Source organism: Canis aureus, chromosome 35 (assembly GCF_053574225.1).
Source record: "Canis aureus isolate CA01 chromosome 35, VMU_Caureus_v.1.0, whole genome shotgun sequence".
Taxonomy (NCBI): Eukaryota; Metazoa; Chordata; class Mammalia; order Carnivora; family Canidae; genus Canis; species Canis aureus.
In genome coordinates this window covers 19,873,114-19,887,691 of record NC_135645.1, presented here as the reverse complement: position 1 = coordinate 19,887,691, position 14,578 = coordinate 19,873,114, and the positions used below count along the sequence as shown (strand labels likewise).

Sequence of the window (14,578 nt, the reverse complement as noted above, 5' to 3'; positions counted from 1 at the left end):
GGAACAGTAAAACGACACACTTACTGGGCATTCCTCCTACAGTCTGAGACTGCTTCCTATCCCCTGTAAAAGAAGTTATTTTATTTTGTAGGTAGCTGAAATGTACCCAACTTAAAGTTCGTTTTATATTTATACTTCTAAGATCTGCCCTTGTGGGAAGGAGCTTCCTAAAGAAAAAAAAAAAAAAAAGCTAACTAAACACCTAACCCTGCCTTTCACATAACTACCAGTTAGACCTGAAAGTTACTGTTTTCTCTTATTCACAAGCTAAACTCAGATTATTGCGGTTATTTTATAAAACAGTTAGATAACATGTCGAGGGATTAACTTTTGGACTAATAATAAGCATCCTGATGTGATTACCAGGACAATGTTGAGATTATGAACCACTTCCTTCATCACTGACAAGGAAAAAAAGGTAAACACATGTGAGGGATGCTTCTGCATTACACAATTAAATAAAATATATTTTCAGTTAGGAATTATCAGTGCCTTTTTATCACTGTGTGATAGTGATATCTACTCTTTTTTAGCTATTTATGTGATTCCTCCCCACAAAGCCCATAGATGCATTCATAAATGAACACAATAATTGCCCTTCCTGACAAATAATGAAGACAAGTAGGGAAGGCCATACCAGTGCACCTTTGCCAACACCCTTACCCACATTCCACTAAGTAGAGACTTTCAATAACAGTTTTCCTTATGAGTCAACTTTCTCAATTGGAAAGACCAAACCCAAACCCACAAAAGGGTTAATAAAACAAACAATGGCAGAAGCTTAACTACCCAAAAACCATCTATTTAACCCTAACCCATGGTGAAATCATTAAAAGTGGATAAAACTTATGTTAACCATCAGTTACAAACCAAAATTATGAATACATTTCTTAATGTTTGAAATAATAATGGCTTTATGTTAACTATAGCTCACCACTTCCTAATATCACTTTTTTTTATTTGACGTGCTAATGTTCACTCACAAATGTACAAATTCTGACCACTCACAGAAAGGTGGGAGGTGCAGCTCCTTGCTAGAATCTGACCCATGTATTGCCACTCATATAACAGGTGAATTAGGGGAAAACCTTGAATGCCTTCTCTTATGCCCAACCAATGATTGAGGCAATGAGAGTGACCTTAAATTGCATCCTCTTTAGAAAAGCAAAGACAGCTAGTCTTGTGCCTGCCAAATATACGCAGTTCTTCCCACTGCATACTCTTCATTCTTAAGTATCCAATGCTAAAATCCAAGCCTGACCTCAAGTAGCAAGTTGTAATGTTCTGACACTATGACATCACTCTGTCTGGAGCATTTTAAAATCACAATTTGAATAAATTGGCAGAAGCTTAAATAGGTCACACTGAAGCCCAAAATTACGGATATTTATCTGGCAAAGATTTCTGGCTCTGCATATACCACCATCGGCTCTAGAATGGCAGGCCTATCAGTCATGTATCCATCTGTACTTTCCATAAGCATAAATGAAAATAAAGCAAATCTTATTACCTTCCTGTATCGCTGATAATTACACGCTGACAGTGGCTTTTTTGTGACAAATATCAGTACACAGTTACAAGCCAAAGTAAAAGCGACTGCTACCATATGATTTCAAGGAGGCTTCAGCACATCCCTACAAAGGATTTTCTTTTTTTTAAAAAACCTCTATTTCTGCAGTCACAAAAATATCAGGAGCCTTGCATCAACTACATTCATAATTAGCCCCAAATATCTATGAAATGAAACCAGATGGTGCTACAAACATTTACTGACATACAGGGGACAGTACTATTGCTTCAAAAACAAGAACTATTAATTCTGCACAGCAGCAAGCTACACCTTAAATCATATTTATTTCATAATCCTCCTTAGTAAGATAGGACACTGACAGCTAGTTTCTCAGGAGACTCCTGTAGAATATCCAGCTTGCCTAGACTTCTCAGGGTACTGACATCCAGCTTGATTTCTTCTTGTAAAATTATAATTCATCTGAAAGCAACATGCAGAAACCACAGAGGTTTCTGATACTCTCAGCCCCACCACCTCCATCATAAATTTTCCTTTCACAATAAACAATGTGCAATCGAAAAGGTTTCCTGTTTCAAAATGGAATAGATGAAAGAAACTGTAACTCTACCATTAACAAAAACAAAAAGTTTCTTAATGAAAATGAATTGTCACAGATGAAAATGGAAACTCTCTCTCAGATACTGCTTCCTCACTTAAGGTCTAATCTGGTTCTTCCTCTAAGTAATTGTCTTCAGCGTCACCCACTGTGGTTGTCAAGAGTGGTCCCTCAGAGGGTTTTCTTAAAAATACTTGTTTGCACTCTTCTGTTATTCAACAGCAACACAACCTCATAAAGACAGAGCAAACACTTCCAAAGTATTCTACGGCCATGTACCAACAAAGAGCAGCCAACAGTAAAAACTTTGCATATCTGAGTCATATAGAGGAACTCTGAACCTTGAAGAGTAGGACAAAAGGTAAAACAACAAGTCTTTGCTCTGAATCCAACTTTTTAAAACACACAGAGTGGATGTAAGAAAAATGGCCACTCCAAATCAAAAGGCTGTTGCCAAAACAATAATTATGAATTAACGGTAACAATAACATTAATGAGTGGTGTAAGTACAACCACAGGAGAAGAAACCATACCCAGGACAAATAAGGCAATGCACAGGCGCAGTCGTACGGAACTTACCACTTTGTCCATGAGTTTCCAAGTTTTCTCCACCGTCCTGCGATCTGCTGCTGCTTGCTTCGGAGGTCCAACTGCATCTTGAATAGCATCAATGATACCCAAAATCCGTCCTTTTCGGGGGTTTCCTCCTCGACCACCAGGGTTTCTGCCATTCATAGAATTTGCCATCTGGAACCTTAGTTCTTTGAAAGGCAGTTTAAAAAAAAAAAAAAAGAAAAAAGTTAGTTGGTCATGAAAATGTTCCCCGAGCAGAAAACTGAACAGGTTAATTTGTACCCAACTCCATCCTCCTCCAACCGTGAGAACAAAATCCAGGGTCCCAGGTTCAACTTTTCAAGAGCCTCTGAGTCTGCACCCTCCCTCTGTACACACGACAAACAGTAAGTAGCCTCAGACTTGCTTTGGGGGCACTAAGAGTTACAGATGCACCCTTCTCACATTTCACGTAGCAAAGCCTCCACTAGCACCCAACTCCTCAGACACACACACATACACACCAAAAAAAAAAAAAAAAAAACCCCACAACTTGCACAGGTTTCCAACTAGATATCCTCCAACTAGATAAGGACACACTGTCCTCCTCATCCCTGCCTTCATCTCAACGCAGCGCACCCTGGACCCCGAGCTCCCAGGGAGCCTCACTTGCACGGTCGGACCCGCCGAGTTCTACAAACGTAAAGATGGTTCTGCAGGAGCCCAAGGGGCAGGCGTGCTGCCCACAAAGCCTCAGGACCCGGACTGTCCCCGCTGGAACCAACAAGTAGGGACGCACGGACTCGGACACACGCACATGCAGTTCTCTAAAGCAACGCGGGCAGGAGTTGGCTCCAAGTTAGGAGCCGAGTAAACCAACAAATAACCCATTTAAAAAAAAAGAAAAAGAAGAAGAAGAAGAAGAGGAGGGGAGAGAAACTGACAAGCGCGGGCGCAGGGAGGAGGAGAGTCCCGTGGCCTGGCCGCTCCGTGGGCCCCCCCGGGGGAGCGCGGTCGGGAGCGGGGTCGGGAGCGGGGTCGGCCCCTCCGCGCCCCGCCCGGGCCCAGCGCGGGGCGAGGCGCGCACACGCGGACGCAGCCCGGCCGCCGCCGCCGCCGCCGCCGCCGCCCCTCCTCCCGCCCCGGCCGGGTCTGCGCTCCCGGCGGGCGGGGTCCCGAGGCTCCCGGGCCGCCCGCCGGCCCCGCCGTCCGCAGACACGCGTGTGCGCGGGCCCTGCTTTCCACGCGCCAGCCCGGGGCGCCGCAGCGCGCACGTCCCCGAGGAGGGAGCCGAGCCCGGAGCGCAGGCCGCCGGGACCGGGAAGACGCTGCCATTACCGTCGAGCGCGATCCACGGCCGCTCTCCCCGCCCGGCCGACTCCCGGCGAGGCCGCGGGCCGCCGCAGCGCCGCTCCAGGAGGCGGAGACCGCGGGCGGGACACCCCACCCCTGGCGGGGACACGCGCGCGCGCGCACTCCCACACGGGGGCCGGGGCGGGCCGGGGGCGGGGCCGGGGGCGGGGCCGCGCGCGGCTGGGCCAATCCCGGGCGCCGCCGCACTGCGCGACGGCGGGCGGCGCCAATGAGCGGGAGGCGGCCGTGCCCCTCGCCCCGGCTCCCGGTCCACGTCTCCCACGGTACACAATGGCCCCCGAGCGAGGCAGGCTCGCGGCACGTCCCCCACGGACAGGGCCTCGGGGGGTGGGACGCGGGGGCGGGGGGCGACCTGGGCGCCCTGGGCTCACCCGAGGCCGAAAGTGGAAAAGGGCAAGGAAATGGGAGAAAGGATGCCAGGCGCCGGGGAACTGGCCAATGAGGAGTGGGCGGGTGGGCGTGAGCCTTGGGAACCCGAGCCGGGCCGCCGGGGGCCGGAGGGCGGGACTTCCTGCTCCGCGCACCTTCCCCGTCTTTTGTTTCATAGCAACGGAGTAGTGGCCGCGAGGGCGTCCCGGGCGGGGGCGGGGGCGGGGGCGGGGCCGCGGGATCCCGGCCGCCCCCCGGGCTCGGGCGCCGCTGCGGGCCGGCGCGCTGCCCCCCAGGCGCCCCCGGGACGGGACGCGCACCCCGCGCCGAGCAAGCGGGGCTCGACCCTGATCGCCGGCCCGAATCCCGGAGCTCCTGAGCGAATCCCTCTTACTGTGAGCCCCGGGGAGGGTCCGCTCCAACCAGGCCGATGAAACCCGTACAGGTGACGGCGCCGACCAAAGAGTCTCCACTAATCAGGCCCGGGCGCCGCAGCGATCGCCAGCACGTGCATCACGCCTTTTAATCTAGTACAAGTTTCTGCAAAAATGACTGAAGGGGAAACCGCTTTCTGTTGTATTGTGTTGGAGGCAGCTTTGTACCGACTCCGCCTGAAGAACCACCTTACTGCATCTGCCACTCTCACCCAGCATGTGTGAGCTCTCCTCTGTGGTCCCCTCACTATGCCCTTTGAGAGCACCACATCTGGCTAGTCTTAAAAGGGGAAAAAAAAAAAAAAATCTGTGCCAGGGCCCTTCTTTCAACAAGATCATACATTAAACAAATGCCCCCTGTTTCTTTCTGTTTAGCTTCACTCCTACCACAGGTGCTACCAACAATCGCTCTGGGTTGTCCTGCTTTGGAATTTTCTTTCCACTGTGGTTGGTAGTGCTGGATGCGCTTTACACCTTAGGCTTCTCAGATGTTGTGATATGTTGTGTCTTTAAAAAAAAAAAGGTATTTCTATTTTTTTTTCCCCTAAGCTGTTAACCTGATAAAATATTTCGCAATGGTTCTAACCACTTTCTAGCTAAAGAAACATTTCAGTGCTGTGATGACCGCTGTCAGGGATCCTGAGTTGTTACCATTTACTCTACAGCCCTAAATTCAGTTGGTTAGGATTTTCATTTGGCGAAAACGGGCAAAATGAGCTCTTTGCTACTAGTCAGGTGATGGAACGTCGTTCAGGAAGTAATTTTGTTTCTTGCCAATATTTCTATGCCAATAATTAAAGAGTAGTTCCTTGTCTTTACATTGTGTTTATCTACAATAGTGCTGACCTCTCCATATCTCCTCCACCCATTCCTATCTCCTTTACTCGTGGTAACAGGAGCTACATTTGCTAACGCTGCAAAAGGGAAACATTTATTAGGTCCCCTTCTTAAATAAATTCAAAAGTGTATAAACTGTGTATAGGTTTTTCAGCACGTAGGAAAACAGTGGCTTAAGGGAACACTATAACTAAGTGCATTACTCATGTTCACATCTGGATAAGTGTAGAGTAAGTAAAATACATGTTATAGCATGTGGCATTCCTCTTCCATTAGTTTTGTAATTGAAAGAGATGACTTAATGAGAAAACGCATTGCCTGTGTTTCAAGCATCAAGCATATCATATTGATACAAATTATAAGCTTTATGGGCTATGGTAATGCATATATGCATATATATATATATACACACACCTATATAATATACACAAACACAACATAAAAAATTACCGCTTCATTTTCAACTTTGTCAAAATCATCTAGAGTCTAAGTCAAGTTCTGACATAGCAGAGTTCCCATTTGAGCCCAAACTGGTATTCAGGGTCTGATGATGTGCTATGTCTGATTAATTGGTGGGGGCAGTAGCCCTTCCTGCAAGCTGTTAGCATGAGTTGATGTACATGGGAAAATAAGGACCTATTGGGATAAAGCTTCATATCCCAGGAGCCTCCAATGGAAACACAAATGATAGGGTATAAGAAAGGGCTGCATACTGAAGGAATATACATAGGAGCGGAGGGAGGGGAGTGTAGGGTGGGGAGGGGGAGAAGCATTCATAGGAGACTTAGGAGCATACACGATGGTGCTTCAAGGTGGCAGAGCTGACTGGAGAAATACTTTTCTCATATCTACATAGAACAAATCCATTTCTAACACAGTGCAGTTTAACATGAAAGCAGCATCCTTTGCCAGTGTGGTGATTTGTAACCTACAGAGAACTTGAATATGGCATCTCTCCAGGAGAGGAGTGCTCTCCTAGAAGATCCTGAACTGAGCCAGAATGGTAAGAGACTCCCACCTAAGAGTCTTGCAAGCAGCATAGCAGCCAGTAAGTGAAAAATATGAAGGGGCTGATCATCAGCACATGGGAGACCCTTCCCCTAGGACTCCCAGAAGAGACTGGAAGACTTTGTGGCAGGATTACTGAGAAATTTTGTAATGGCAACTGGTGAACCCTTGTAATTTGAGCATTCATATTTAACATTACAGGCTGGTGCCATCTGGGGAATGTAGATTATAGTCCTATCTTTGAACACAGGGAAAAACTTTTAAAAGGAAGACAACTTTTAGGGACAAAGTTTTAGACTTTTTTTCATTCAATTCAATTTTTTTTTCTTTTTTCCAAACTTCTCCAAATTCACAGGTGTCTCATGTGATAATAGACATGAGCTGATATAGACATGTTATTTAGTAACAAAGCCTTCCCATAATTTACTCCACCCATAATAGCTACTCAAAAACAAAATACTTGTTGCATGAATGAATAGACTGTTTAAGGGTATCACGTAGGAAATATAAGGCCGCTCCTGTTTTTGTGCAATGGAGAATCCACTGTATTCACAATTCTAAGCAAGATGTTACATTTCCTACAAGGCAGATTTCCAATGCCTCTCCTAACACAAAAATAGAAAATGACACAACACACAGACACATGCAAAAAAAAAAAAAAACCTAAGTCTTCCAGAGATTTGTTTGGAGTGGACACAAATTCACAGGCTAGAGAGAAATAAGAACATTACTACCTCGTCATATGTGGGTTTAACAGGTCATTCCTTGTTAAGAGGAATAGATTTCCATTTGTCTTTTAACAACACATAATAAAAGTTGGCAATAAGGGTTGGTGGAAATACGGTTTCATCAGACATAACCAGACCCGACTCTTGAGCACAAGCTTGGGCTCAGCTGGAATTCTTCCTTAACAGTGACAGCAACAAAAAAATAAGAATAACAAACAAGATAGAACCTTCTTTCTCTCACACACAGAAGTCTGGAAGTAGGAATTACAGATAGGAATGGTTCCTATCTTTCTTCTGTATCACCCAGGACCCAAGGTGGCTGTGGGTGCTCCAGCTCTTCCCACTGATTTTCAGACTACAAGCTAAGAAGAAAAGGAAAGACTATATTGAACTTCTAGCTCAGTCAATCCCCTTTAAGCAATTTTCAGAGAACTCCCGCAAATATTTCTTTAAAGACCAGAACTCAGTCCCACGGCCATACTTAACTGCAAAAATGTCTGGAAGACAATGTGCTTTTTATAATAGGAAGTAATAGGGCAGCCCCGGTAGCTCAGCAGTTTAGCACTGCCTTCAGCCCAGGGTGTGATCCTGGAGACCGAGGATCGAGTTCCACATCGGGCTCCCTGCATGGAGCCTGCTTCTCCCTCTGCCTGTGTCTCTGCCTCTCTCTCTCTCTCTCTCTCTCTCTCTCTCTCTGTGTGTGTCTCTCATGAATAAATAAATAAAATCTTAAAAAAAAAAAAAGGAAGCAATATAACCAACTTAAAATTAGAGTTTGGATTCTAAAGAGAAAGGGGTTAATAGGTGTTTGGGAGGAAACTGGCAAATCCTACCACAAAGATTTTAAGAATTAAACTTATGATTAAAACTATAGTTTTAATCATAAACTTATGATTAATAAATCAGTCTAAGCAAAAACTAGAGTTTCCAATGCTGGGGGTATGGAATAATGAAAATGTAAGATACTCAGTTGAAATCCAAAACATATACATATATGTGTATAATAATATATACATAATATATGACATATATATAAATATATATATTATAATAAGTTATCAGTTCCTTAGCAAAAAGTAGTGTCTGTTATTACTACATAGATATATGCTTAAAGTTTATTATATGAAAGTACACATAATAAATTATATGTAATCCTCATTACAGCACTAGGGCTCAGTGATCCTGAACATTTCAATATCACAGGAGGTAGAATGGGCAAAACCAAGTAAGCAACCACCTTAATACATTTCTACTGTAAAAGCATTTATCAGATTAGACAGTTACTTATGTGAGAAAAAAAAAACACCTTAAAAATCACTTCTTTGTGATCCTCTTTCCTGAACATTTGATTCCCAGGCCAATCATCTCAATTATCTTCCAGAAAATGGTTTGACAGTTGTTATTTGTAATAAAAAGGACTTATACTAATGTGTTAAATATAGCTACTTCACAATTTGGAACAAACCTACTGCTTTGCCTCAGCTCTGTATTCTTTCATACGTCCATTGCATTCTTCATATTTCACAGTACATTTTCCATGTTCCCCTACCATGCCTTGATTCAGAAAAATGTGGATCATTTTCTTTCCCCTCAAGAGTATGCGTAAGGAATGTAAAATTTGATAGATTGTGTCACAATAATTTCTATCCAGTCCCTGTGCATTTTGATTTATACCACATTAATACAAAATTGAATTTTTATTTTAATTTTTCAATTAAACAAAATATAAATTCAAAATTTCAAAGCTGAAGGGGATTTGGGTGCTGATCACATCACTCAGTTTGGCAGATCTGGAAAGTGGAAAATTTGTCCATGGTGATTGAACCCTAAAAAATATAGATAATACACTCAAATTCAGGAGATTAACATGTAATATACAAACTACGTCGTCGTGCGAGAAATATAATTGCTAATCGGACCAGTATTAATATAGACCAGCTCTATATTCCTTTCTCTACTCATGAAGCCTGATTATAACCAGAAAGCTCTAGAATGTATAAATCAGAAGCACATTACCTCCCGGAGTAGCTCTAATAATGTCAGCAGAGATCTAATATATTCTAAATCTACAGAATGTCTCCCTACTGGTTCCCAAGTTCCCAATTATCAACAGACAAAAGTTATCCTTTTCTATTTTAAATCTCTTGATTGTTTTCAGACAAAGCATCTCTTAGGCATCCAACTTTATTTTATCAGCTATGACATCTAACTGTTCATTTACTCATTTATTCAACAAACCTTTTTGAGCATCTAATATATGCCAAGCATTATGCTAGACACCAGGGAATACAAAGATGATTAAGCACTAGTCATTGTTCTCAAAGAGAAAGCAGGCATATTCAGAGATCATTATAAACTCGAGTGGTAAAAGCAGTAATTTCTGAAGGCAGAGATCATTATGAGAAATTGAGGAAAGGCACCTAGCCCAGCTTGGAAAAAGTAGTTACAAAGCTGAAACATAAACAGGATTAGCAGTTAATCACAAAAGGTCATTACTAGACAGAGGAGGCCTCATATAAGGACATAAAAGAAAGAAAAAAACTTTGTATCCACGGGGAATAAGTGGGTCTGTTTTGTGGGAAGCAGAGAAAGGTAAATCAAAGGAAAAAAAGTAACAAAAAAAAAAAAAAAAAACAAAGGAAAAAAGTGGCAAATGAAAAGTAAATTAAAATAAGGCCTCAGGTACCCAATTAATGACTTGGATTTTATCTTTTTTTGATGGGGAACCAATGAAGGGTTTTAAGCCAGGGGAGAGTATACAGGATTAGAAGAATGAGGTATATGAGTTTGTAACATTCATATTCCAGAGTGTTCATCCTAATGGTCAGATTGACAATAGGGGGATAAAATTGAAGCCAGAGTGGCCAGGGAGAGCATATGCAATAAGTGATGAAGATGACCTAAAATGAAACAGTGGTACTGGAGGTAAAAAAAAAAACAAACAAAAACAAAATCAAGTGAGATATTTGAGAAATACTGAAAAAAAAAATGATTTCCAATCTTCTCTGCCTATTAGAATAACAAATTTCTGAGCCTTCCTCCCAGACATTCTGCTTTCATTGATCTAGGATGGTTTTAAAGTTCACTAGGGGACCCTAATTAGCAACTGAGGATGAGAATCTGCTTAATTATTGTAGTAGTCACTGATAAATACATGAGTATGGAAAGTGCATAAAATGGAGGAGTCAAGAATGATGATCAATATTCCAATTTTAATGACTTGGCAAAAGAGAACCTCAACAATTATCACAGAGAATATCAAAGGATAGTCTATTTTGGGGGAAAGGAAAATTAATTTGGTTTTTAAAAATAAACAATTTAAGGCAACTATCAAGTAAGCAGAAGGATATTTTAGTGAGATGATTAGAAATACATGAGCATAGATTTGGCAACATTAACAAATGAGTAATACCTGAGAGCTGTGATTGCCTAAAGGGAGATTATCTGGGATAAGTCGAACATTGAGTTGAGAGATGAACGTTAAAGATCAACATTGAGAAAAAATTCAGAGAAAAGAAGAAATCACAAAAAGCTGGAGGATCACAAACCAGTTGGGTGTGGTATCCTGAAAACCAGAGGAGTCTAGTGTTTCCACAAAAAACAATTTCAATCGTAGGAGAGGGGTACAATTAAAAATGCAAAACCTCCATTGGAGTTAATAATTGAAAGACCATTTGTGACCTTAATGAGAACAATGTCAATTGAAGAATGAGTTGAAAGCAATGTGATATGAGGGTGCCTGTGTGGCTCAGTCAGTTAAGCATCTGACTTCAGTTTGGGTCGTGATCTCAGGGGCCAGCTTCAGGATCCACACTCAGTGGGGAGTTTGATTGTCCCTTTGCTCCTCCCCCTACTCATATACTCTCTCTCTCTCTCAAGTGAATAAATTAAATCTTTAAAAAAATAAAATAATGAGGGGCACCTGGGTGACTCAGTGGTTGAGCATCTGCCTTTGACTCAAGTTGTGATCCCGGGGTCCTGGGATCGAGTCACGCATCACGCTCCCCACAGGGAGCCTGCTTCTCCCTCTGCCTATGTCTCTGCCTCTCTCTGTGCGTCTCATGAATAAATAGACAAAATCTTAAAAGAAGAAAAGAAAAGAATGGGATACGAGGAACAGAAAAGTAGAGATTAGTCTTTTAAGGAATCTGTGTAAGGATGGAGAAGAGAACTTAGATGTTATCTATGGATAAACACAGAATTGGGTGGAGTTAGGGAGGGCAAAGTTTTGGAATGAAAAAAATTTAAGCATGAGTGTACATGTCAAGAAATAAATTAGAAAGAAAGAGATTAAAGGGCGCGTTATCCTACAAGAAAGGAAGACTAGGAGACCCTCTGAGAATGAAAAGGGAGAAAGAGAAAAATATTTAAATAATAATCTCCATAAAAGTTTGCATACTTTTATTATAAATATATTTCTAGAGGTGGTAAGAGGTTGAGGATGGCCATGTTTGTTGGCTTCTAACTCTACTAGATAAAGTGATAAACAAACTAGACTTCTCAAATTGAAGAGGATTTAAGAGGGTGAAGGTTTTGAGTTGAAGAAAAGAAAAAGGACAAGAGAAAGACACAGAATCTACCCTAAGAATGCAGGGGAGTTTGGAGACCGTGGATTAGATAGTGATACCAACGGGGGAGGATTTTTCAATTTCTCCAGCAGAGTGCTGGGAAAGTAAGATCATAGCCCCAAAACAGGTTTGTGTTTTGATTGAACAGTTGTTGCAGAAATACAAAAATGAAAGAAATCAACAAATCAAAAAAAAAATCAAATCTTTTGTTGAGATAGTATAGTTGAGATGATCAGCTCTAAGGTTCAAGATGGGTCAGGAAGGAAGAGAAAAGAGAAGATGCTTATCTTTTTCACATAGAGTCTTAACACATCACAGCATCATCAAAGCCATGTTATAATGATCCAGCCTCAAAAGAAATCATTCTACTTGCTCAACCTGCGTGCCTGTGCTTGTATAAAATTTTACAGTTTCGTAGCCTTTTATATCATTAGATATACTTTCATGTACAGTCTGCTTGAGATTCTCTCTCTCTTGCTCTCCTGCGGCCCCTCTCCCTAGTCACACGGGTGAGCATGTATGTGTGTGTGCTCTCTCTCTCTCTCACTCTTTCTCTAAAATAAATCTTTAAAAATCAATCAATTAAAATGTTCATGGTAATATATTTTTCACAAAATAATAAAACATTTAATAACAAAACTATATTAAATTCATTTTACCATTTTTAAATAGTTGCCCCAGACTACAAAGGAAATTTTTAAAAATCAAGAGGGTTATTGGCTTTTTATCCATTTGCATATTTTAACCACTAACTTTGTGCCTTTTCACACTGAGTGACACAGTAATTGTCGAGAAGTAAAGTAGCCTTGTTTTTTTTTTTAGTAGGACAGATTTTTTTTTTTGAAGATTTTATTTATTTATTCATGCGAGACATAGAGAGAGAGAGAGAGGCAGAGTCTTCGGCAGAGGGAGAAGCAGGCTCCATGCCGGGAGCCCGATGCGGGACTCGATCCCAGAACCCTGAGATCATTACCTGAGCTGAAGGCAGATGCTCAACCACTGAGCCACCCAGGTGCCCCACAAAGGAGCCTTCTAAGGTGACCTACAGAAACATGGGACACACCACAGCCAACTTTCAGGACTACCACATGCCTTACTACATGTCATATTAATTTCTTGATCTGAGTAAAGGATGTACATGTTCCTGTCTCACTTCATGGCATTGCCTTCCACACGTCGTGTGCATGCACACACATTCTCACACCTTTATGTGACCCATCCAACTAAACCTGCTTTACTTAACCAATCTCCAATTTCTAGGACCCATCTGTCCCTGTTCTTTAATGGCACAGGGTACCCACGTTGTATACTTGGTATTCAGGTTGTATTCAATTTTTCCAGGGCAGCTCCTGTTTTCTCTCTCTCCTCCTGCTCTTTCTCCATGTCCCCATCCCCCACTTGCTTGGTTAGAAAATGATGACAAATATTCTCACAGGATTGGTACATGAGCTCAATGTGTTATCATTTTCCAAATAGTTACATGTCATCCCAGGATAGTAGGATGTCTTCATCAAGTAGCATTTTATGAAATGTCAGGCTTGGGTAGGGCTGATGATTTTGGTTCTGTGCACCCCAACACCCCATCGCCACATTAAACACCTCCCCAGCAGGAAGTCACTTGGTCCATTTATATGCATTTTTTTTCTCTGTCACATCTTGTTTTCATTTTGCCTGCTAACCAGAAGAAAGTGTCTATTTCCAATATTAGAAGGAAAGATCAAGAAGGCTTCATGTTGCTATTTAATCTTTGGTATTAATGAGAAAACAGATGTACTTTTAAAATATAATTTTATGACCAGCAAGCCAGGATGAGAGGCTCAGTCAGGGGATACGAGCAGCTTATATTTTCTACAGTAATGAAAAGGAATATTCACATAAATAATACTGACCTATGAAATATAGATCAAAAGCTTGCTTACCAGCTAAAGTTGCATCTAAATATGAAGAAAAATGGGTTTGAAAATAAAAGATGGCATTTTGGAAGGCATCCTCTGGGAAGGGACTGAGGTGATGAATACAATTAATTTCCTACTCTTCTTCTCCTATGCCTGCTCTTTAAATGACCTCCTCTCAGTTTTCCATTTTACTCCCACAGGTCACAAAAGATTGCTGAGAAAGCAATCAAAATTGTGAGCATTGATTTTTTTTTAATGTACATAGAAAAATAAACGAGGGGATTGTAGGAGTTTAATATCAACAGCAGAGAGAAAGACACCTAACTACCACCTACTAAAGTTGGTCAATTTCCCAAAGAAGCACTAGAAAAAAATATTTATAAAAATTCTTGGAGTAAATAACCACCTTGATTCTTCCCAGTTGCTAAATCTCTTAACAATTTTTTCCCCAATTACAGTAAGTCTGCCGAAGGAAGGAAGGAAGGAAGGAAGGAAGGAAGGAAGGAAGGAAGGAACGAAAGAAGGAGGGAGGGAGGGAGGGAGGGAGAGAGAGATGAAGGAAGGACGAAAGGATGGAAGGAAGGAAGTTAATTCATACCCTAAAAGTCTCTCTCTCCTTTTTCTCATATTTGTCCTTACTTGTTTTTTTTTTTAAAGCATTAAACAATGCTACTATTGCATTAATGT

The 14,578-nt window shown here is 42.0% G+C and overlaps 1 protein-coding gene across 15 annotated transcripts in view; it reads right to left on the bottom strand.

Moving 5' to 3' along the window:
- The window catches only part of CBLB (Cbl proto-oncogene B), a 410,036-nt gene that overhangs the window by 211,826 nt on the left and 183,632 nt on the right, over positions 1 to 14,578 (bottom strand). For 6 of the 15 annotated variants that reach the window (XR_013372351.1, XM_077884052.1, XM_077884053.1 and 3 more), the window contains exons 1-2: positions 4,017 to 4,148; positions 2,706 to 2,887 (exon numbers count right to left, since the gene is read on the bottom strand). Coding sequence is in view for 14 of the 15 variants with exons in the window: in XM_077884052.1 (XP_077740178.1) it covers positions 2,706 to 2,873 (168 nt within the window). In the remaining variant the exon portion in view is untranslated. Of the gene's footprint in view, positions 1 to 2,705; positions 2,888 to 3,347; positions 3,372 to 3,622; positions 3,767 to 4,016; positions 4,158 to 4,423; positions 4,532 to 14,578 lie in introns of those variants that run through there. The other 9 variants (XM_077884048.1, XM_077884049.1, XM_077884047.1 and 6 more) reach the window with 5 other exon arrangements.